This window comes from Sebastes umbrosus, chromosome 3, assembly GCF_015220745.1.
Source record: "Sebastes umbrosus isolate fSebUmb1 chromosome 3, fSebUmb1.pri, whole genome shotgun sequence".
In the NCBI taxonomy this organism is placed as follows: Eukaryota; Metazoa; Chordata; class Actinopteri; order Perciformes; family Sebastidae; genus Sebastes; species Sebastes umbrosus.
The window spans coordinates 24,187,410-24,213,520 of NC_051271.1; the positions used below are offsets into that span (position 1 = coordinate 24,187,410).

Genomic DNA, 26,111 nt, shown 5'->3' on the forward strand with positions numbered 1-26,111 from the left:
CACAAGCACAATCATTATAATACGGTCAACAAGCCGCAACAGCTTTCCCCAGTAGTTTCCTGGCAGTTATGCTTCCAAAAAACTCTTGTTGTTGTTGCACTGTGATGGACACACTTTTCTATTGCCTCTCAACACAAATTTGCATTGCAGGGAAGTAAAGCTGTTTGGTTAAGCTGGCTTCGTCCATGGTGCCAACAACCTTATCTGTTCCCGTTCCGTCCGACAACAGGTATGGGAGAAAGCGAGCAGTGGAATAGAGATGGGCAGTATGCTTTCGCTTAGTTTAACACGCTGAGCTGTGCGTGTGTGTGCGCAGATGCGTGCCCTGGAACGGAGAGTTTTTCTAAAGCACAAGTTTAAAGACCCCGGCCAAGTTTACTTTGCACCAGCCACCCGGGTAAGGAGGGGCCCTGGGGGCCGGGAATGGAGGAGATGAGGTGGAGCTGGTCAGGGGCACATGAAGGGGATCAACACTAACCCCGGAGGACAGGCCAGTTACACAGCTAGGAAAGAGGCCAGCCGCTCTTCATCCCTCGAGGTTTCCCTCGCAGGTCAGTTCCAAGGGCCGTACGCGTTCACCGTAGTCTGCCTCCCCCTACCCCCCCACCCCCTCTTGCCCCACCCCCAGACCATCCAGTGCTCAACTCTGCTCGGCTCTAGTCGTGGCCGGGCAGGCAGGCAGGCAGACGGATGGACATCCCTTAACAGGCAGCATCGGCGGCACTAGGGCTGCTAGCCTGTAATTAGCTCGGACAGCTCAGGCTTGGAGAGAGGCAGCCGGGCTATATCATAATGAGCTCAGCTGGGATTAGGAGGACAGGGCAGGGGGGTGAGCAGAGGGGAAAGCAGTAGAGGGGGCTGGGGGGGGGGGGCAAGTACCAGAATACTGGCCTCAGCCTACTGCAGCATCACGGAGGGCCGCAGGGAGGCAACTGGGAAGACAAGTAGGAAGAGGAGGGTACAGAGGCATAGGATAGAGGAGGGAAGAGGTGAGGAGAGGTGAAGGCTAGGGGAGATAGGGGAGAGGAAGACTGTGGCTTTAGGCCAAGCTTTGTGCAGCATCACGGAGGGTCAGTGTTAGTGGTACAGGGGCTTCTCTAGATCAAACAAGACAATGGCTATACTACACCCAGAGACGGACTAAAAGACAAAGACAGGAGGAAAGTAACAAAGACAGAAATTAAATGAAAAGAACCTCTTACAGAAAAAGTCACACTGCTAGTAAAACACCAAAACAAAGTGTCTTATTGATACTCACTTAGCAACAGGACTACATGTTGGCATAAAGGTTCCATTAAAAATGCAATTATTTCACAAAGACACAGCCAGGGATTCTGATAATGTGATTTTACTTCCTGCACTTTTATGTGTGAAATTTTTGGGCAGCCAATTTTACAAATGAGCACAGAGTCTAATGATCGTGCTTTGGCCCCTGCTGGCTGGTAATGATGTGGAGGGCTAGGTGGACGCTGTGAAGTTGGGAAGGGCACACTCAGATTTTTAACACCCACAAACAAGTAGGGACAGTGGGAGTGCGTGTCGGCATGTGTGTACACGTGTAAGAGAGAGAGAAAGAAGGAATATATGCATATGTGTGCACGCTCAAACGTCCAGTGCTGGTAGTATCTATGTTTGACAGCAGGTGACTTACTTTTCAATGGAGAGTTTCCTAGTGAGGTTTTTCAAATAGGCCAGCTCATTCCACACTGCATCACTGTTCTCTTGTCTTAGCTGCCACGGTTGTGCACGCTGCGTCCTTCCACCTGGCCTGGACACACACATGCAGTATATAAGAAGACAAAAAGTACAAATGTAGAGGCAAAGGCATACATATAAATTGAACAGATAGACTCACTTATAGCGCACACACACACACACACACACAAACATACTAACAAGGGAAAAATGGTTGGTACTGTATATCATCTTGCCGCCTCTGGCCAATTCACATGGGGGCATCGAGGCCCCTTAGTCTCACTCTGTTTTTGTTATTCAGCCATCTTTAGCAGTATTCAAATGCGCAGCCTTGACTTTGACATTTCAGTGGCAAATCATGTACACACGTATGCATGTTTGTTAAAGCCCAGGGCACTGCCTGTGTGGCAGGGCGGCGGACCATTCCCTGTGTGCCATGCAAATGTAAATAATGGCAAAAAACGCACTCGCAAACGAGGTCATTCAAATGTCTACACCTCACTTATGAATACTTAATGACACTTTGTGCTCAGTGGCTGCCCCCTCCATTGAACTTCCCCTTCAACTCGCGCACACACACATACACACACACTGTCCCTACTGCCCTCAACTGCATCCCTGCTCACACCCAACTCATCAATCAGCCTTAGCCCAACACATTCAATTCCAATTAGCCTTTCATTTGCAAACTAAAACGGCTTTTAGTGAAAAATCCACAAAATTGCAAAAGTCGCAGAAGACAATATGATTTTTGTCACACACACACACTACAGTTTCTCACTCAATCAATGAGGTAGAGGTGTGGAAATGGATTGTGAGGGTCACTGCTATTGCGGAGGGCTCCTTTTCCCGTGGTCATTATTGGCTATGTAGACACAGCCACACTGCGCTAACACTACTTAAACCCCGGTGCCTGGGAGTTGGAGGCTGCTGAGAAACGGCAAATGTTTTCATTTAATACTGCTAATGCCCCTGTGAGCAATTTGAAGCCCTTGAACTTCTTTGTAGTGTATGCGGCGGGTGAGTGTATATGTGTGCTATCTGTGTGCTTGGGTTCGTTTCCCAGAGTGCAAAGCTACTTAACGGATAATCTCACTGTATAGTCACAGAGATTGATACACTTTTACTGATTCTACAGCGAGCACACGGTGAATTCAGCGCTGAGCTCTCTTAACACTGCCCGGAGCTGTAAAAGTACATGATATTTTACCCACAGCTCTGTTTTAATTCTCTCTCTGCGATTTTTAAGTATGTAGCGTATCAACCGCATTCCTTATGAAAGGTGTATGAAGCTTTATTAAGTCACGGTAAAGCTTTTTAAAGCATTTTAATTTGTTTACAGTGGGCCTAAAAGCTGTTGAACATGGAGCCATGAGAGAGCTATCTTCTTCAGGCCTCAGTGCTTCCTCCCCTATGGTATCCTAGTTTCCATTATTAAGCAGGAGGAAATAGAGAGAACTTTTCCACGCTGCTGCGGCTAATTGCTCTGATTCAGGGGGAATCTGTTTATGGGCGCAACTTTGATCAGAGTACGGATGCTTTAATAACCTTTAATTTTATTTGCTCACCCTCATCATCCCCAGTCTGATTAAAAAACTTTTTCCCTTCTCTAATATAAATAAGAAGTTGGGCTTTTTTCCCCCTCTCCTTCATGCCATTTTGGGAAAATACTGTGGTAATGGTGAATGGCAGGGTGGTTTCACTGGGACTGGCCAACTGCGCACTGCCTGCATGCTGATGAGCCGATGGACCCTTCGTCTGCTCCGTGATTGGTTGGTAGTTCTATCCTGGGTGGGACTGGTTATCACACACACCGGTGACGTCACTCAGCAGCTGGCCCGTGCAGCAACCAATTGTTTAATTCAATACTTTATGAGAGGTGAAGATTGATATGAGGGGAAACAAGAAAAAGGATGTTAGTGTCTAACGCTAATATATTTTAGTTGACGTATACTGTGTATATAAACTGAAGTATTTAGGCATATTTGTGTGGCAGGTAAGGGGGAGGGAGACACATCGCAGTCTTATCTTTTGGTCCTGCACACAAAAGGGAAACTAAAACGACCCCCTGCATCTTTCCAAAAAGGCAACAACACAGCATGGAAGCTGCAGGGAAATCCCTAACAAGCTGGAAATGCAATGAGACTCGACGCCTATCCCCACTGACTTGTTAGGGCCCTGATTTCCCAGCACTAATGGGAGTATTTAAGTCATTTTCTATTGTCTCTCATTCAGGCTGGCATTACCCCAGTGGGTTTAACAGCTATTTAAGGATGGGGCTTAATGCCAAATGAATGCCAGGATCATAACATTGAGTGACTGGCTGGTGCCATGGAGGGCTCTGACTGAAAAGGGCAAAGCTGCCTATTGCATCAATTTTATGTCAAATCAGTCATGAAATACAAATACACTGACACTACAAACGTATTATTATGGATTTGTAGGTCTTCCTAGCTCTTTTCTCTTAACCACGGCCCCGTTTGTGTTATCATAAAAACATACATGTTTTCTCCTCACAAAATCAAGGCAGGCTCCGACAAAAGCCCATTAATTTCCCCACGCAGAGCAGTTTCTTTGATAACCTGCTAAAATGTAGAAACGGCAGCACAACTGGTGTTGACTCTGAGAGTTTTCTCCCTCTACATCTCTCCGTCTTTGTTCCCACTGTCTCAGACACATGCTGTTGAGCCGCGCTGAGCTGACATGAGCCGAGTCGAGCCTAGCGCTGAACACGCTCTCTCACTCACTCCACTTTCACACGGGCTCACATTGCACTGCTGTTTTCTTTAATTAACCCGGAGAGAAAACAGCTGACGGGGTCAACACTTTGCTCCCGCGCGGCCACCAAACATATGCACCTTTAGTTACATTTTAAAATGGACTCGGCGATGCTGTTGGAGAAAAGAAACAGAGACAGAAAAAGTGGGAAAAGGCTGGGGGAGACGATGGAGAGAACTACTCTTATATTAATGACATTTTCCAGCACATTTTCCACTTTGTGTAAAAATCCCGTGGTTTCTGGTGGAGATAACAGGTCGAGGCAGGAAATGGACCCTCCTCTCCCCCTCCTCTTCCTCTCCCCCTCCTCCTTTCACAGGACTTCTCAAACACCTTGCACCCCCCAGGACCAGACACCTCCAGCCTCTGGCTCTCACATCCTAATGAACGCTGAGGGAGGAGAGACGCAGAAGCGCACACACACTTGGCACAAAACGGCCCAAATTGACTGGGCTTAAAACCTCAGAGCTTTTCAAAGGCAAAAGGAAGGAATTTCTCCCACCTTCCCAAATCCAGCACTCAGGTCTTGTCAGACAACATGTGGAGAGCAATGAGTCCCTAAGACTCTTTGTGAGCGGTTTCAGAGGGTTGTAGCATTTCACAAGGGTTTTTAACATAAGGCAATGTGAGTTATGTGCTTTGAAACATCTCTTACTGCCTGCTGCTGGAAGTTATCCAAGTTACTTTGTGTATGCAGAGGTCCTCTGTGTTTTATGAAATGTGTGTACACCAACACGTCCTGTGCATTGTTTAACTTTTGTTGTGTGAAGGGATGTCACGAAAACCGATAATTTGATACCAAGTAGATGACAAATTCTGAAAATGTGATGCTAGGGCTGGGCAATATATTATATTGATATTGCGATATGAGACTAGATATTATCTTCGATTTTGGATATAGTAATATCGTAATGCAGCATAAGTGTTGTCTTTGCATTGTTTTAAAGGCTGCATTACAGTAAAGTGAAGTCATTTTCTGAACTGACCAGACTATTCTAGCTGTTCTGTTATTTGCCTTTACCCACTTAGTCATTATATCCTTATTACTGAAGATTATTTATAGAAATCTCAATGTGTAAATATTCTGTGAAAACACCAATGGGCAACCTTACAATATCATCTCAATATCAATATCGGGGTATTTGGGCAAAAATATAATGATATTGGATTTTCTCCATATCGCCCAGCCCTATGTGATGGTACTCGTTTTTCTACCGTCAGGGCTCGAGACTAATGCCGTCCCGTCCTCCCGGAGACGATAATTGTGTTTGGGACGCAGTAAACACACCAGGGGACACTGCTACCTGCACAGAGCTAACAGCTAATGTCAGGTGCCATTGATTTACATTGTGATAATTATGATAAGCCATATTCAGTAAAAATTAGTGTTGAAGGAGATGTTTTCACAGGAATATAAAAAAGATAATAGAGAGGGAATTATGACCTGTTTAACATCCTAACAATTAGTATGCAAACGGTAATAAAGGAGTATATGTTGGGGTACATGGGATTTATTGTTTTACTTTTGTTTTTTACCGTGGTATCGAATTAGTATCGAGAATCGTGGAATTTGACTGGTATTGGTATCGACTACTAAATTTCTGGTTTCGTGACATCCCTAGCTGTGTGACAAGAGTTTGTAACTAAACATGTGTACACCGTGTACTCACAAGCCACTTGATTTCTCCATCGCTTTCAGCTGGTCTCTGACTGTCTTGTAGTTGGTTTGAATCAGACGCAGGCGTTCACGGCGCTGATCATGAGCCCTCCTCAGCTCTTCATTCTCCGCCATCTGTAAGACACAGTGACAAGATGGGTTTTTTTTTTCTACAAAAGTTGTACATGTCAAATGAAACATAACTTAACTGAAATAAGGAGTCAGCTTCATTTACACTGGCACAGCAGTGTGGCAGGGAAGCTGAGAAAAGCCCCTCGCCGTCTACATATTTAAACTGGTCTACAGCTGAAACACCTCCGTCTGACAGAAACCAGCGGGCTCAGATTCTTTTCTTTCTTCACCTTCCCTCCCTGACAAGTGCTTCCACTCTCACTGGGCAACTGAGACATCATTAAGGGACGACATTTACACGACGAGTCAATGGGGCCACGGAACGCCAAGCGCACACACACACACTCAGCAAAGAAACTCACTCACTGGAGTTACCAACTGATGACCAGTACGTGTTGTGTTGGGTGGGGGTTGTAGTGGTGGGCTTGTTGCCGACACTGTTGTTGACAGCTATTAAAACACAGCAAGATTGGGCTCCGGCTTTAAAGAAGGAGTAAGAGAAGACAACATATAGATTTTTCTTGTCAGGGGCACCCCTCTTCCCCATCACACTGACCTTAACAGCGAGGGCGGTGCAGAAAACACTTTCAAAAGGCAGGACAAACAGAGGTGGAAAGAGAGCAAAGGAAGAGAGGACGGCAGCTGATGAAAATAGAGGAAAGAGAAAGAGAGAGAGAACGGAGAAATTAGAAAGAGAAGAAAGAGAGAGAGAGCAAAGCGAAAAGAGAAAGTGAAAGGAAGAGTGCAGGACAGGTTTCTGCTTGAGTGGCCAGGGCTAGGGAGAGTTGTCGAGCGCTTTCTGAAGGGAAGGAGCTTGTTTACTGCTGATATGACACGGCTGCCCTGCAGAGAGGGAAATGCGAGCCCTCAGCCCTGTTATTATTAACAAGGACAAAGAGAACAGAGAGAGAGCGCACAAACATGCACACAACAGGTGCACACACACACACACACACACACGAAGCACATTCACACTGCCAATGTGACAAGTATGGATTTTCCCTGGTGCGGATTATTCACAGAGGACATCTGCAAGACATCCTCGGCCCCTTCAAGCTGCCCCCAACCTCTCAAAAACAAGGCTCTAATGAAAGGGGCCAGAGCAGGGCAGTGTTAACTGGTGGAACTAGGAGCTGGGGGAGGACACAGAAGAGTTGAGGCTGACTGATGGAGGGGTGGGAGGTGGGATGGAGAGCAAGTGGCAGGGCATTAGCCACATCATGGCTTCCCAGGCTCCTTACAGAGCTTCCCCTGGGCAGCCCAGTTCTGGTCATCAGGCCACAGACCCTTGCCCACAGATCAATACACCCCCTTACTCAGCCAGCATACACATCTGTGGACGTTCTCAAGCTGAAAAATAATTACACAGCAACAGCTACTGTTTACTTGAAAGTGTGCGGAAGAAGAAGAAAAAAAAGAGGCCATTATTATGAGAATTGTTTGTTTGTCTGCTGTTAGCTGCTAAGGTCAAAATGTCAATGGTACAGGCTGGCGTACCCAATTTGAAAGGCATTCTTTTGGAAAGAATTGGATAGGATCAACTGGAGACGGAGTGAAGTACTGTACTGTAAGACGCTGGAGGTGAGGTCTCAACTGTAGCTGATGGAGGGCATTTCGCTCAATGCCAGATCCAAGCAAAGGACATGACCACTAAATCACGCTCTGAACTAATGCTCTCATTAATGTGGCCACAGATGTGAGTTGCCAATCACAGTTTTCTCGGTGCATACCTTTGCTAAACGCCCCTCAACTGGCAGACACGTAAATGGCACCATTAACTAAGACAGTCATGCGTGTCGTCTGAATCTACGTTGTCTGCCAGTGATGTAACTCAGACACTTCAGATCTGACAAGAAAATGACGCCTAATGTGTTCCCGAGATTGTGTTCAAAGGGAGACGACCTCTGCATAATCACTCACTCGCTGGTCAGCCTGGAAGATGGAAAGGATAAAGAAAGGCAACAAGGAGGGCAGCTTTGGGGAAAAGTCAAAATGAAAAAACAAAGATTATGGCAGCGGAGAATATACTCTGCTGACGTACAATAAAAGAGAGAAAGTCAAATTTTGAGACCTTACAAGAAACATAGGGGAGAGGTGAACATTGCGTGTATTTCGCTTGCAGTGAATTTGAGAGCGAGAGAGAAAAAAAGAACATAGAAGAATAGTGTGAGAAAGACGTCATAGAGCATGTGAAGGTTAAAAGACCAATAAAGCTGATTCGTTTAAGGGAAAAAAAAACCCAGCCTGCATCCACTTTCACCAGAGCAGCTCCTCTCCTGCTGCTTCACTGCCTACGCACGCTCCGTTTGTGTGTGCACACATATGTATTTGTATGTGTGTGTGTGAAAGACACTGTAAGAGAAGGTCATGGAGGAGGCAGTGGCAGCAGTGGTGCAATTGAACCCTTCGGAGACTGTGACTCTTACAGAGCTGCAAACCAGCAGCTGATAGCAGCAATCATATGTAAGATAGAGGCCAGAGCAACAAGCAGCTCCACTATCGCCTAAATGGTGCTCCATGCTATCAGCTGGACACCACTATGTCATTGAATGTGTCCAATTCAAGCAAACAATACCTTGAAGTGGTTCAAAGTCACTGGCATGTGACAGAGAAGACAAAGAGGATGATATGGGCAGCACAGGACTTACAGTTAGAATAGACCATAACAAAGAGTTGGGGATAGATTGATTAATGTAGATGGGAAAAAGGAGAGGATATTATGTGAATTCATCTATGTTAGCTAGTTACCTTCAGTTGCAGCAGCTCCTCAAGGTCTTGAATCTTCTTTTCTGCCCCTCCTCTCCTCCCGCTACCCAACCCCACGCTGCTGGCTGGGGACAGAGACCTGGATCGCTGCACTGGTGCACCCTGGGACAGGTAAGCAGAGAAGCACTGAGCACACTTCACTTTACACAGACGGGCACAAACCCATGCAGCAATTAACATCTGTAGAAAACACTGAGTGAATGCCAATAATGGAATCATCCATGTTCATTCCATTCCCCTCTCACCTTGAGTAAAAAAAACACATGCACATTGTCTTCTTCGGTGCACACATATGCACACGCAAACAAACACGCTATCAGAGGAATAAAGCAAGCTGGCTGGAGCAGCAGTCCGCAGAAGCTGAAGGGAGGAGGTTCAGTTTTGTGTGTGTGTGTGTGTGTGTGTGTGTGTGTGTGTGTGTGTGTGTGTGCATGTGTGTGTTTGGAAGTGGGAGTTGCAAGCTGAGAGCGGCAAAGGTTTCTCCCTGCGACTGGCTAATGAGTATGTTCATTTCCATTTACATTGTTTCTTTGACAATAATGATGTCCCATTAGGGGAGACTAAAGGGGCTATAGATTCCAGAATGTGCTGGGCTTCATTACAAGAGGTGGGCAGGGAGGCCGCTCTAATTGCTCTACTAGGGGCCTCCAGGTTACACTTGATAGGACAACTGGAAGAGCCGCCGATTAGGGGGGGGAGTGCAGTGTGCTATCCAGCCTCTTCTGTAGAAATAAATAAAGAAGTGGAGAAGCACTGGGGCCGCGCTGTAGAAAAGCAGTGGGAACAATATGCTAGTGGAATATGAATATGGGAGGATAGGAGAACCCCTGCGGTGCCAGGCAGGGCTGACCAGATGGCAGGCTAAAATATGCAATGTGACTAAACGTACAACAGTCCTTGGGCTGGAGTGGTTGAGGAGTACAAGAGGAAGAGGAGGTGGAGTGAGGAGGTTTATGATAGGATAGTGGATGTATAAGCCCCCTCGTGCAAAAAATGTTAATAATATTAAAGTTATAAAACTACAGACTGGTAGAAATGGCAAGAGCATTTTAATAACACAGGTCCCAGTAGGGGTGGGAATCACCAGAGGCCCCACAATACGATATTATCACGACACTTAGGTCACAATATGCTGAGTTTTGCGATAAGATATAATGCAATATACTACGATTTATTAACTTTTTTTGTTTGTTATTTGTCAACATCTGTTTTATCTAATAAGATACAGTTTTCACTCTGTTCATCTCAGAGTTTTCATTCACATATCTTGAGGTGACAGGGCAAGGGACCCCTTTGAAAATAGCCATGAGAGTTCGGGTCGGGAACACTTTGGCCGCGACTACGGCGATGCTCCATCTCGAGAGCGACTCTGCGTAACCCGATGAAAAAAAAATGGAAACGCAAATCATCGCTGCATGGTTTGACTTGGCGCTGCAAAAAATGCCAATGGAAAAGCCCTAAATGATAACCATAAAGGCGATTAAGGATATTATTGCCTTAATGGCAATAAAAACTTTGTACAAAACTGAGGTTTGATGTTATGATAAGATTAAGGATGATAACAATAATAAATAGATATTTATGTCACTTGTCTAGTGACATGTTTATTTTCATTATTATATTTATAAAATAATTTGCCTGTGACAAAAAATTTCTGAGTATGCAAGTGTGTTTGGGAATGTGCCCTAGAGCTACAGTTGACTCCAGTGACCTGGTGTGCTCGGTTCTGCTATCATGCCTGTATGGGTGCCAACCATGTGTTCTAACTCAGCCTTAATGACTCTATGCAACTAATTAGCAGATTGATCTGCATATTCCTGATGAGTGGCAGGCCAACTGGCTTAGCCTGTATGTGCATAGGGGAAACTGAGAGGCCAAAAAGGGAAAATCAACTAAAAGCCCTAAACTTAAAAGTAAAGATGACTTACTATAAAGTATGACTTATCGAGGATGAATTCTAAATAGGTTTTCAGGTAGAAGTGCATTATGGGGAGGCTTTATTTAACAATGAGCTGAATATTCCATCATTAACGTCCGTCTGTATGTGAGCACCAGAGGAGAGAAACTGCAGTGTGCTTTGTGTGAAGGAGTACAGGGGAAGATGACATGGCGACACTGACAAATGACTGAGATTTGCCGCAGATGTTCTCTCTGGTCCAGTTGGACGCCCGTCTGCCGCAGGTTCACAAGACACATGAATGCCCTCTGTTTGTGTGGGAAGCTCTATGTTGTGACACTGTTGTTAATGTTCCACAAGACAGGCCTGGAAGATAAAAAGCAGAGAATACGAGGCGAAGAAAGACGTGCCCGCTGTCTACCTCATCTCGGCAGCTGGTTGGCGGCCATGACCTGACCTGTGCATCGCACCCTGTAACTGCTCTGCAAACATAAGAGTGCAATGCAGATGGAGGGGAGGAGGGCATACAGTGAGAGGGAAATGAGGGGAGAGGCCCGAATCTAAACAGAGTCTGTATGCAAGCAAGAGTAAAACTGTTAGTTACTGAGGGGTCAGTGTCACTGGCTGTGGAGCAAAGAAGAAACATTTCATCTACATCCTCCCTCCTCCACCCTCTCTCTCTCTCCATCTCCCAGAGAGAGGGGTCACTGTCATCAATGGGCTTCTTTATGATTGCAGCAGCGTGTCATGTGTGCGTCTGGAGCTCTCAAAGCTGAACTTGTTCAGGTTGCCGGGCGAATAGGAATGTTGTATACACACAAGCACAGGACAAGACACGTAGATAGAGAGAGACATACGTCGAAGTGTAAACACATGGGTGCACACGTAACACAAAGCAAATGTACTCCATCTCAAAAAAAAAATCTATCAAAAGGAGTACAAAAATTCAAAAGACCCAAGATACACTGCCAAACACATGACTAATGTAAGAGGCGGTAACCTGAGAATACACAACTACGATGAACCCACACCGAATACTGAGTGCGCCAACGAAGACGCCGCCATGTTAAGGTGGTAATACCAACAAAATGTGTGAGGGGATGCCCAGCACGCAGTGGCACAGATATCACTCACAGAAATGCCCCTGAACATGGCCCATGAGGTAGCCATACCCCAGGTGGAATGAGCGGAAAGTCTCTCCGGAGGCTGCAATCAACGACTTTTATAAGAATAAATGATCAACAAAATGATCCACTACCCAGCGTGACTACACCGGAGAGATAGAGGCTTTTGTCTATGAAAAGATGCCCAAGATACAAAGAGTATCCTGTCCAAATAGATGCATAATTTGTACATAGCCTGTACAGAAAAGACTGAATTGAGCCATCTATCTCTCTCTCTCTCTTGGCAAAAGGCAAAATCACTGAGCAGTTCCATGATAACATAACTGTCATCTTCCTCTGTCTGAACAGAGAGGGAAACTCTGAATTCGGGTATTCCACCGTGTCCCCCCCGCAAGAGCTAGTTGAAGCCACCTTATCCCTGTGCTTTACCGTGGTGTTGGAAAGGGACTCTGCTTTTGAGTCCACCGACACTTGAAAGAAACGCTCAAGAATTTTAATGCTACGCTCACACTACAAGCGACAAATGCAACAAAATGGCCAACGTGTCCAGCTACATTGTCGGCGAGTCGCCGTTAAAGTGTTGCTCAAGTGCTCGTTGACGTAGTTATGTTGTTAAATAGCACTGGGAACTGGCTAACAACCTTTTTTTGATGGATCTCAACAGAGTGAAACGAAAACACATGATTGGTTGACGCTTCACTGCGTCATTGGAGCGCTGAAAAAAGAGACCAGCTCAACTTTATTTGTAGCGCGTCACGCCTGCCACACAGCGACAAGTGTCTGGCGTCAGTACGCTACATCCTTAACCTTGCCACCACCAGCTTTCCCCTGAGAGGGTGCTGTGATAGCCATAGTAGCTAATGAAAAACGTTGATGGCTAGCAGTAGATACGAACACACAATCTCACCTTGACGGTCGTAGCTTGTCAGTTAAAGCGGTATGAAACGGGCATAAGTCGACCACAGCGCGACAACCACAACCTGAAAATGAAGAGAAATGCATCTCCCGACACCAGATAATGCACGTTCGGAGACTACCTTGATGGCTGCGTTGGTGAAGAGTTAAGTGCTAAACCCAGAAGTCAGGACAGCTGAGGAACTCAAGTGATCTTCATGGGGAAGGGATAGTTTTGAATTGAAATAAATATCAATAAACGTAACTTTTATTAATCATTGGTGAGTTAATTTACTTTTATTGTTTTTTTCTTTTTTGAATCAGGCTTTCCCAATTCAAAGAAAACGTTTTCTTCACTCAGATCCTGAGAACATCAGTATCAGTTTAACACTTAGCCTACTGTATTGTAGCAAATTGCGAGTCATGAACCGCTGTGAACTGCCTGTCGCCTCAGCCAATAAACACATTTCACTTTAGGTGTTTACTGAATGAGCTGCAAATTGTGTCCTAGGTGGTAGCAGTGGAGCTGCACAGAAGGCTCGTTTCATCAGCTTTTGACCTTGCAGACTGGTATTATTGTTTAAATGGAGAGTAATGAAGCATAACAGGTTTATGGTTTCTTTGGAGAATCATCATATTTGGATATTAAGCAGCCAACAGCAACTACTCAAAATGCTCAAGTTTTCAATAACAGTGAGGTTTAACATGACTTATGAAGTTGACATGATGTTTACTTACCTAAAGCTAATGACCTTAACTATTACAACTTTTTTGACTTCTGTGCCTCATGGCTGGTGGCTGGTTGAGTGAAGAATGTTAATCCCTTCCTAGAGTAGCAGTCTTATACAGATGACTGCTTTGTAATCATCACTTGGGGAATAAAATAGAAAGAGTTCAAATTGGAACAGAACTGTGAAAACTGAATCTACTGTAAAATGAATTTGGCTAGTCCGAATCAGAGTGAAATTGATACTTTTGGTTAGTTTTCTATTTAGTCTGGTTCAGTTTCAAAGTGCACAAATGAAAGTGGACCAAATAAAAAGAGCTGCCACTTCTATGCAGGGAATCACAGACTGAAATATTGCTGGTGATGTTTTTTCACTTTGACTCGGCACTGATCTACTGTGTTATCTCGAATGACGTCACTATTTTTGTGTACTTTATTTAGCGTATTCTGTGTGTTCTCTTCGGCCCAGATGTCAGGCAAACATCAGACTTCTACAGAAGTTCAGGTCAGTCCTCTCCCACTCATGTTAACCTGTCGTTTACCCGTGTCCATCTCTACAAATGGTCGCACAGGCAACCTGCATTTTGCTTCACTTCCTGTAATTGGGTCGGATTATGTTCTCCCTGCAATCAAACCAGACTAGGATTCGCTTGGAAACGGTCCGAGATCGCTTTTTCCAGTCGAACACTAGTGTGGTTGTTTCGGTCCGCACCAGAGTATGATTACTGCATTCACAACTCCCCAACAAGCTGCACCAGAGTTTGATTAAACAGACTAAATGTTGCCTCGTGAAAGCACCCTTAAACATGAATTCAATTTAATTACTCTACTCTACTGTATTTTTCATTTGATATTGTATTGTACAAATTGTATTACTGAATAAAATAAAACAAATATTGATTTGAACTGATATTCAACAAATACATATTTTAGTTTAATGGTTCCATGAGAGCAGGATATAGTAAGATTTGCAATTTTGATTCAATCTCTTTGGACTTGTCTCTTTTGGCCAAGCAGCTGTTATATGATCATGCACCAGAATTAAAATTTAGTTTGAAAATGTATGTATGCAATAGATATGTGTGTGTGGGGTCAGGGGCAAAAATAACCACAGTCTCACATCAAGTGAAGCTCAAGCCTGTCAAGCTGGGACAGGGACACTATACTTATGGACTTTTTGTGTTAATTGTGTTAGCTGCGGGCTTCATGTAAAGGGAGGAGGGTCCTATCAATACAGATTTTTCCACCCAGAAGGTATTTAAAGGTGTTGAAATGGTTAAAAATGCTGACTTCTAATAAAGTGACCTTACTGTAGGTTACCTTAGTAAACAGACATTTTTGATAGATTCATTTAAATTTGGTTTTCTATTGAAAAGGACAACACATGCACACTGTGTTAAACACACCGATTTACACTTTTATAAACCAGATTATGATTCATGTTTTTATTCAGCGTAATAAGGTATTAAAAATGCATTGTGTGAAAAATGCATCACAGGCCCACTCTAATTTAAAGTATTGGCACAAGAATCCAAATAATTAATAGTAGGTGCATAACAACAGACTATTGCGTGTGTGTGTGTGTGTGGGTGTGTGTGTGGGTGCGTCCTAGGGCAAACATCACAGAGCCTCCAGAAAAGGGAAGCCCATCAAATGATGTCAATACCGTTTATTTATTTTGTACAAAATAATGACCTTACATGTATAAAATGCCTGAACAGAAGCACCTCCATTGAAGCCATAATGAGGACAGCTGTATAAATCAAACAATGTGTCTTCAGGCCAGCTTTAGAGTGAGTGAGGCCATCTAGAAACTGCCAAACTTATGAGTGGAATACTGAGAAGATCAAAAGCTTCTTTCTTGTTCATAATGTACTGTTGAAGCGGTAAATTAGCCAGTGCCTGAGCCCAAGGCATGCGTGAAACCTGCAGCACACGCCGGCCTGGTCACAGTAGGAGGGGCATCTGTGTGTGTGTGTGTGTTGGGGAGTTCAGGACAAAGGTTGGCAGAAGCAGGGTCTGATGAATCACATGATTCTCAACAGACCATTTCCTTCATATCCCTTCTCTATGGCTTTGATCTAATCTGAGCGAAGTGGTAATGTGGGCATGTTAGCTGCTCACCCACGTGCTGTCTTTGACATAATTGGCAGCAGTGTGTGCTAACCTACCTGCTGTCCTCTGACGGAGCTGGAGGATCTCTGTTGAAGGGTCTTATCCTCTGGCCTGGGATCTGAGCCTCGGGTGGGGGCCCAGTCAGAACCAGGGCTAGACCTCTGAGCTGCAGCATCAACCTGCTCTGACACCGCTGCCTGTAAGAAGAGAGAGACGGTGCATGTGTGTTTGTTAGTGAGAAAGACCGGCCTATAGGTGCAGAGAACAACAAAAAACAAATTGTGAATCCAAAGTTAAAACGACTTGGCTTGCTGGGCATATGTTATTTTGTGAAGGACATACAAGAAATGTAGTATCATTGCCTACAATACACTTCAAACCTGCATGTGAGTGTTTGTGTGTATGACTTAACAGTAATTTGACACTCGGATTATTGTAAATATGTTCAACATGTGTCATATTCAAAAGGACGATGAAGAAAAAGTAACTAATGATCCATAATCTGTGACATGTAATACGATCTTGAAAAATATACTGCATCTTTTTTTTAGTTTTTTCAACTCAGTTTAAAATTGCATACTAGCCTCAGCTTAATCAAAACAGTATATAAACAAAGGAATAAATATTGCTATGACAGGTTCTGAGCCAATGTTTACTGTCCAACAGTTTTTTTTTTGGCCATTATTAGAAAACCAAAAACATAAAACAATTAAAATGTGAGACAAACAAACGTTTATGAGCAATTACACTAAACAGCCATTCAGTCACTTTCTGGATCACACTGTACTGGTAAATTAAGTAGTTATTAATATTACTAAACTCTACATACTATTGATAGTTAAGAGAAAGGATAAGTTAAAAAAAATGTATATTTTCTACACTCCTATTATCTAACTAAAAAGCAATGAATCTGTCTTTCTTTCTGTATGTCCTTCTCATATCTCGAGAACTGCTCATCTGATCTACTTCACACTTGGCGGGTGTATTGCTCAGGATCCCATGGAGTGCAGTGCAATTTGGATATATGACACGTTCAATAATAATAAACTTTAAACAAACAAACGAACAGCATTACAGTTGTTAAATTATTCCTCAGTCAGCTTGAACTAACGTTACATTTCATTTCCAATTAATGAAAGTAGCGTTGTGTGATTTCCGTCATGTGGTGCATTCAGTGCGTGCCAGGCAGACGGCCGTGGTAGTGCTGCTTTTTTTTTTCTTCCATAATTTAATATTGATTTTCATATTTTAATATCTGTCTTTTTTTACTGTTCGATTTTAGAATATTCATTGACAGCCCTACTGGATGCTGGATATACTAACGTTACAAGCGAACTTCACTTCCCTGGAGTCAACAAGCACCGTGCGGTTCCTGACAATGCTGCAAGCAGCAATACTGGGAGGCTACCGGGAGCCAGGCAATGAATCAGCCTGTTCCAAACGGGCACTCCACTAGTTATTACAAGTTACAGTACACAGGGAGAAATCTATAGGAGAGGTGGAAATATCAGTTTGCGCATTGACACCGACAGTCATCTCAACGAACCATAATGCAATGTTGTCATAAGCACATGGTGTGTTGAGTAAGAGACAAGCCCTCAATCAGATCACAGTCATGCTCAAGTTTTCACAAACTAGTGGGCGACCAAGCAGCCTGTATTTCAACTTTTGATTGAATCAACAGCAGTTGACAAAATGAAATCAAGGAAATGCAGAAAATCCCAAGTTGACAGAGTTTCAAGTAGACAAACCCTCGCATACTGGATGACATTTTCATATGCCGAAATCAATAACCAGATGTGTCATGTGGCAGTGGGACAGGTATGTACCACCTCCAACATTGTGGTGTGTGTGCTATCATGGCCCATCTATTTATCAGTGTCTATTAGCCAGTCTAGCAGCATCTGCACACCTCAGCACACAGCGGGGAATACCAAAACAAACTGAAGGGGACAAGGATAAAGCAGAGGACCCACCCATGGATGCACACACATCCACTAATGCATACACTCACACCTGTGCAGTCCTATAATGCTACGGAGTATCACTATAAGTATTGATTTTATAACGTCACTTAAATGTGAAATACTATTTTACGACGGAGAATTAGGGCCACATTGAGGGGAAAAAAAATAAATCGGAGATTTCGAGAATAAAATCATAATATTACGAGAATAAAGTGTTAATATTATGAGAATAAGGTCATGAATTTAAGAGAAAAAAGTCATAATATTATAAAGTAGTAATTTTACGTGTTATTTTAGAGGGGAAATAGAGCAGCATGTGTGAAAATGAGGAATGTGGAGCATCTTGTGAAGTCATACTTTAGTATAAGTTTCACAAATAATGAAATACTTAATCTTTTGGCACATCAGCACCACATTATCATAAGTATCAGGACCTTGAAAAGATTGTGCAAGAAACTGTGTTTATTCCGAAGAAGGAACCACACGGAACTGGGGGAAATTGACTCTTTTGTGGAGGAGGAAATTATGTTTATTTCTCGTAAAGTTATGACTATATTTTCATAATATTCCGACTTTTTTTCTCGTAAAGTTATGACTTTATTCTCGTAATATTACGACTTTTATTTCTTGAAATAGTACGACTTCATTCTCATTAAATTGCAAATTCTTTCTTGTAATATTATGACTTTATACTCGAAATTTCAGGGTTTTTTTTCCCTCAATGTGGCCCTAATACTCTGTCGTACTATCTTCACACTTTTGCTGATGGTTTTAAGGGACAGGATACAGACACATGTATACACTTTGTATAAGCTTAGTTGATACCTGAGTCCTTTCTTGAAGTTAACACTCACTCACATAACCTCTTGACTCCATCACCTTACTGCATAAATTATCACCTTTCTTTTCTTAAGTCCTAAATAAAAAAGTGTGAAACACTAAAAAACAGCCTCACCTGCTGCTATCAACAACACGTCTATTGAAGGCATCAAATTAAAGCCTTTCGACAAACAGAGGCATTCACAACTGTGTGTTACTGAGAGGACAGGTAACGCAGAAAACCGCACAGGATGTCATCACCTTTTTTCCAACGAGTCCTGATTGCATTATCAGAAAGCTGGCATCTGGGCGTGACCTTGTTAACTGCCAGGGTAATCAACTTTAACCAAAGGGGAGGAGAGGGGATGATAAATTATTAGTGAGGAAGATTTTGTTCATGTTTTATTAAATTGGCCTGTCAAAGGGGGTTGGTCAAATTATCTGGGGCCTCGTTTATTGGAGGCCGGCCATATTGGCGCATCTGTTACAATTATTTATAATTTCCAGGCAGTCAGGAGGACGGACTGGGTTTTTCGGCATCAGCCACATAAAGCAATTTAGAAATTAACTGATGCGGGAGTGTCTGAGTTTTTTTTCCTCTCAAAAATCTCTCTCATCCCCATCCTGGTTTTCATCCAGAAAAAAACTGGGAAACTGTGAGACAGTAAAGGAGCAAAAGGGAAAGAATAAACATATTACAAGCAGCTTAGTGAAAGCAATGAACAGGGAGAGAGCATGAGATTGAAAGAGAAGAAGAGAGCATGCAGGTGCAGTGGAAAAAAAAGAGCAAGAGATTGTGGGGAGGCTGAGGGAGGGAGGGAGGGAGGGAGGGAGTGAAAAAAAAGAGAAAAGCCGGTCTTGGTAATTACTGAACACGATTAGGTTCTTGGGGGAACTTGTCTGGCACTCGCGGCCCTCGCTGCTGAGGATGCGGCAGGCAGGACCATATGGAGGGAGGCTTGTGATTGTGCTCCCTGAAGCTCGTGACCCGTCTGCTGCCGAGCCCTTGAGCTGAATGTGAAATGAGACTTGCCAGGCCTAATGTTCTACACATGCACCATTTATGCCACAAAACAAATCTGATCACTGTTAATTATGGAGCAGCTATAATCAGGAGGGGCCCCCGCCACACACACAGACACAAACACACACACACACACGACTACATACATACACAAATACACACATCTGTGGAGCGACAGCATTTGTGAAAGTGATTGGCTAGGCTTCAGAAGTGAGGGCTAGAAGGTGCGTGCCCCCCCCCCCCCCCCCATCAGGCCAGGTGTACTTTGTATTCAAGATGGTGATTCTTCAAAGAATGTGTGTGTGCATATATGTATGAGCGTGGTAGTGCAGTGAGGAGGGACTTTATAGAAGGACAGCACACAGTGAGTAGGATGTAAGGTGTGTGTGTTTGTATGTTGTTGTGTGTATGTACACAGCCGTGAGTCCTCCCACACAGCCGGTTTGACCCGAGTGTATGTGCCTGAACGAGCGAGTGCATGTATCTGCAGCGGCACATGGCTGTGCTTCATTAATGAGGCGAGCTGTGCTACACAGAGGTTCTCGTCTAATGAGAGCAGTTGAGCTGGTAAAACACACCACTGGAGTCCATGTCATTAGTATGTCTCTGGCCCTGGACATGGCCCAGCTCCAAACACACACGCTCATACACAAACTCATGTTGACAACACTGATAAAACTGATAACACACTCAGCATACATAGACGAGTGGTTGACGAAAAAAATAGCAAGTCATGAAACATTTATCAGACTATAATTCTTAAGCATTATTTGAATTTATAACCTTTACGCAGTGTTTTAATATGGAGAGGATGACTGATGTGTCTGAAGAGAAAAGGCATATGTAAATACAAGCAGCAGGTTGCACTAAATTTTTAACATACTCCTAGGGAGGTCCTGACAGTTAAGCTAAAGGAGTGCCGTTCCAGATGGGGAAAAAACTGAAGAGCAGCCAGAGTCAAAACAAGACCCTTGTGAAAGACAATTCAAAAATATCTGACTTCTATAAGCTTCCCATCGCAGAGAAGACTAAATGTACCCTTTATCCTTATACTGCTCTGTACTGTACTTTAGAGCTGCAACGATTAATTGACTAATCAATTAATCGCCAACTATTATGATAATGAATTAATTGGTTAACAGAAATTTAAAGGAAAAAAAGGTCTAAATTCTCTGATTCCAGCTTCTTTAATGTGAATATTTTCTGGTTTCTTTACTCCTCTATGACAGTAAACTGAATATCGTTGAGTTGTGTAAGAAACAAGACATTTGAGGACGTCATCTTGGGCTTTGGGAAACACTGATCGTAATTTTTTTCACCATTTTCTGTCATTTTATAGACCGAACAACTAATCGATTAATCGAGAAAATGATCAACAGATTAATCGACAATGAAAATAATCATTAGTTGCAGCCCTACTGTACTGTATACATAAGCTTACATTAAAAAAAACCTTCTGGCTGACTCCTTTCTGTTTGTTGAGCTCTTGGTTGAATTATATGGTATCTTTGCAGCATTCTGGTTTCATCGCTTTTCACTCCATGGTTGCTATTAATGATGATGATGATCAAAAGAAACGCTTCACCTAAGCCAAATGTGACCCGGCAAAATGGTGGGTGTATTTATGAGCACATGTGTGTGTAACTAGCACTTTAATTATACATCTAAAAGCATTTAGATTGGCCAACGTAAATAACAAGCCAGAAGGAGATGTTAAGAAAAAAACATCATGCACCATGTTGGCTTCTTTCAATTTATTAAAAAACAAGAAGAAAAAAAAAAGCCTGGTCACCTTGACAGATGTTGTTTCTGTGCTTTCAGTCTATAAAACCCATATGAGTTACTTGTGTGTTAAAATGTTACACACAACGTGCTAAAACGTAAGAGGAAAAATGTGAATGTAGGTGCAGGTGCACAATTCCTCTATTCTTTACAGAAAGCCGTAGGAAATGGGGTCTCTCGGCCATAATGAGAGGTCATATCTACGATAATTAGTGTATTTAATAGTGTGAAAAGAGCCCGCGTGCATAAAACCAGGACCCTTAAACTAAAGCAGCTAAATGGAATTCAGCCATCATTCATTTTATTTTCTACACCTGTGCTTTTCCTACTGTGATATGTCAAAATGTTCTCTGTGAAAAAGGTCTATTGTACATGAAAAAAGTTTCAGTAAACATTTAAAAGACACACTTATATTCATATGAAACTTTTCTGGAGTGAATGAACATGCCTAATTTTCTCTTTCCAATGCTGATGAGAGAATAACCAGTGCCTTGAATGACTGCCCACACAATTAACAACTTACCACTCATTTACTGTGGTGCAGGTTCCAGAAAGCCTGAGGTCTGCTACGGGTTCTAATGTTGGTCTTTAATCACCGCACAGCTCTGACAATAGCCAAACACTAGACCACTATAAACATTTTAAATGTGTCCACTAATGAGGACTTGCTTCCCTGCCTCTAGATTGTGATGGTGACCACCCAACCTGGCAACCCAAACCTCCCCAACCTGGCAGTTTATTGAGACTGCATCTCATTGTGCATGGGGGTCACCCAGGTGCCTGATGATCGGCCAGGCCCTACAGCTAGAAGATCGGGGCATGAGGCCATTTCCAGTCTGACATTATGGAGATATCGCACTGTTTTCAGTACACACACGCACGCACACGCATGCACACGCACACACACAAACACAAACACAAAAATCTGAACACTTCTGAAAATACAATGCAAGTAGTGCTGAAACAATGGGTCGATTTGTTGACTGACCAACAACCGTTTTGATTATTAATTGTTTAAGTTTTTTATGAAGTTAAAACACCAAACTGGTTCAAGTCTTTCCAATATGACGATTTGCTTCTTTTCTTTGTTTTAAATTACTTCAAACTGAATATCTTTGCTCTGGCAAACTGTGATGGCCATTTTTTTTTTTTTTTACACTAAATGACAAATTGTAAAAACAATCAACAGATTGACCATAAAAATGACCTTTAGTTAAAGGGTAACTTTGCTATGTCTCAACCTAGATCCTACTTTCCCATGTTTTTTTTTTATAAATGACTAATAGCGACAACAATTTCTGTAATTGGTCCAGTATTGAGGCAGAGCGCTGTCGACGGCTGCTGCTTTGCTGGCTGCAATGTAATCCTATCTGGGCAAGCTGGCACCACCATTTACGTCCACTAAAAGTGCTTGTTTTTTCAATGACACGCTCTGATTGTTATTATAAGCGTCTGACATTATGGAAAGAGTCTCGCTCAAGAAGAGATTTCATTCTGAAATCTCGCAAGTTGACATGTGAAACGCGAGTGCCAGCCGGGCAGAGTTTGTAACACGTAGCTTAGTGATATCTAAAAGATTTTCGATGTCATGGCTCAATATTTAGATGATTTCGACAATGTGGATGAGGTATTTGAATTCGATGGCCGCCCATATTTATTTGAGCCAGAGTATACGGATATTCAAATTCCACAGTGAGACTTCTCCTTCAGCAGTACAATAACAGACTAGATCAAGCGAAAGGAAAAGAAAAAGGTTTTATTTCTCTCTAGGGTCCTTTCCATGATGAAGTCAGACACTTATAATAACAATCTGAGCCTGTCAGTGGCAAAAAACAAGCACTTTCAGTGAGCATAACGTTACATTGGTGTTGCTCACTTGCCCTCGTAGTTTTTACGCAGCTGCCGGTCACAACATTATGCTGTTGGACCAATTTCAGAAAAATCTTTCTGTCACTTAGACACAAAAACATGAGAAAATAGGGTCCAGGTTGAAAAATATCTAAGTTACCCTTTAAGATCTAGGTACAAGAATATTTTTTCTATGTGGAGCTGAAACATTACCGTGTTAAAAAAAGAAAAGAAACAATCAGTATTTAACCTGGAGTGCTGACCCTGTAGGTTAACATATATAGGAGGAAACAGTATCCAAAAAACATAGCATGACTCACATTAACTGACAGCAAGCAGAGCTGTTTGGTTACTCTGGACATTGTTCATGTTTAAGCCTTTGTAAAGTCTTGTTAAGCTTCCTGCAAAGAGTTAACTTGACATAAGACAGACGAGAACAGACAGTCAATCTCGGTGCACAGCATGGAAGTATAACACACAATGGGTGTTATTCCTCTCACCCACCCTCCTCCTTTATTCCCGCTCCCGCTCCCCACCACCCCCCAAAAAAAAAACACCGCGGGAGGGGTGTTCAAAGCCGTCGCTCTGGTCCATATTCAAATGAGCGCTGCATCTCCCCCCTGTGCTCCCGTTGCGATCAGCACTTTGATCACCTCCAATGGTAACTTCCACCAAAACATTTAAAATTAAAATCAAATCTGCCTTAACAACCCGAGCATTAGAATTTAACAGGTGTTCGGGAGGAAGTTGTTACAGAATTCGCGATTATGTGCTCGGATACACACACCTTTAGTCAAACACGCGCCTACGCAGACACACATACGCGCAACCTGTCAGTGAAATTACAGAGTGGGAAACAGAAAGCCCTCCTGACTGAGTGCTATACCTTGGGATACCTGATCTGTTCACTTTGATGTCAGTGGGTAAGAAAGTTAAAGAAACAAATCAGCCAGACAGCAGCTACATGAGTTCAGTAAACAAAAGTTCATATTAATTCTTGGCATAGGTTATTATACACACGGTATTTTTGTAATTACACCTGGATGTAAATGTGTGATGAGTGTTTTTCATTCTGACCTGGGTGAGGAAGAGACATGGGGTGCAGTGCATGTTCAGTGTGATAAAATAAACACATATATATACACTCACATACATACCGTTCATACATGCATGCGTAAACACACTACACACACACACACACGCACACACACACAGCTCTAACTGCATCTTCTCTAAATGTAGTATTAATTACTGGGGGAACACTGCAGTACTGTATTTAATTACTGACTAAATGATCCATTTATATTTCACCACTGGTTAAATTAACAGGGTTAAGTGAGACAGGGCGATTGTAACTCACTTAACATTTGAGCTGATATCTTTTAACTTCCAGTCTGGGGGCAGCACTGTCAGAAAATATCAACCAATCAAATTAAACAATTACCGTCTGTGGAGGCAGAGAAATTACTCAACTGCTGCAAAAATATTATCTTCCGCGGCGTCAGCTACAGAGTTGTTTCATCTGCGATAAGATGTAGTTTATACTGAAGTGAACGTCATACTGCGGAACAGATAGAGAGGCTCATTATAACAACGAGTGCAGTGCCCTACAATGTTGATGGAACGAGGTTGTGTGGCTGAAGAGTACAAGATACCTGTTACTATTCCAGTCTTTGACACTGTGTGGTCCAAGAAACACCTATCACCATATCATTAGGAGTTGTTAAAGCCCACTTAAAGTGTGGCTGCAGCATTAACTTAGTTTATACTAGAGCCTCTATTGCCTTGGGGGGTGACAGTTCAAAGGTAGTGAACTAGAGCCAAACCCCTGCTGACTGACAGATGTAGAACTGTAACTCCAACATCACCTTCAAAAACATAACTGGGCTCCAATTAAATCACCTCTCTCCACCTCTTATCTATCTTTGCTATCTGACGGGGAGTGTGTTAAAAGGACATCCAGGTACTTGGGTGGGAGGATAGAAAGAAGATAGATAAGTAAGTAAGTCAGAGAGAGTGTGTGTGTGTGTGTGTGTGTGTGTGTGTGTGTCTGTCTAGGACAGAGAGCTGGAGAAGATCAGATAGCTGACATGAAAGACGCTGGTGCTAAGAGAGAGATGGATGGATCAAGGGTGAACTAGAGTGATATTAAGAGAGTGATTCTCAGTTAAAGACCACCGCCACAGGCCATGGTGGGGCTTGTCAGTCATTACTGTGCTTTTCTAATCCACCTACACACTGCTGTCTCTGTACCTTAGGACAATTAGACACTAGCTACAGACAGGTGATTGGAGTATCATAATACAGTATAATGTGTTTTACATGTAAGAAAAAACATAGACACATTATGCAGGGGATCATAAGCATACATATTTTGTTGTACTTACCCACATAAATGCATAATGTCTGTATACAGTATATATACAGTTCAACAACATAAAGTAGCATCATAGAAAACCACTCTTTAGCCTGGAGATGCTTACCTTAAAGTTGGTTTGTCTGTTCGGTGAGGAGTGTTGTTGCTGTTGCAGTTGCATCTGTTCCTGCTGCTGCTGCTGTTGTTGTTGTTGTTGTAGCTGGGCCTGGAGTTGCAGGATGTGTTGATCTTTCTGAACCAGCAGATCGCTGAGCTTCTGGTGACTCTGACGGAGGTTGGCCTCACTAGACACGAGGGTCTGGTAGCACTGACTCAACTCCGTGTACAGCTGTCAACAAACACAAATAGGACAAAGGGGTTGGAAAAGCAGGGCAGGAGGGGAGGTGAAGAGGGAACGGGTCACGTCAAACAGAGATGGGACGTCACTCATGAGATTGGGTGACATGAAGACTGACATATTGTTTTCATATGGGGATGTTTTCTTATTTCTAGGGCTGCTACCTCTTAGT

At 43.0% G+C, this 26,111-nt stretch overlaps 1 protein-coding gene across 3 annotated transcripts in view; it reads right to left on the minus strand.

Moving 5' to 3' along the window:
• Nucleotides 1-26,111, minus strand: part of cntln (centlein, centrosomal protein) — a 109,776-nt gene that overhangs the window by 59,535 nt on the left and 24,130 nt on the right. For all 3 annotated transcript variants that reach the window (XM_037763929.1, XM_037763930.1, XM_037763931.1), the window contains exons 9-13: nt 25,709-25,930; nt 15,842-15,982; nt 9,011-9,130; nt 6,144-6,265; nt 1,652-1,768 (exon numbers count right to left, since the gene is read on the minus strand). In XM_037763929.1, coding sequence (XP_037619857.1) covers nt 1,652-1,768; nt 6,144-6,265; nt 9,011-9,130; nt 15,842-15,982; nt 25,709-25,930 — 722 coding nt within the window. The remainder of the gene's footprint in view (nt 1-1,651; nt 1,769-6,143; nt 6,266-9,010; nt 9,131-15,841; nt 15,983-25,708; nt 25,931-26,111) is intronic.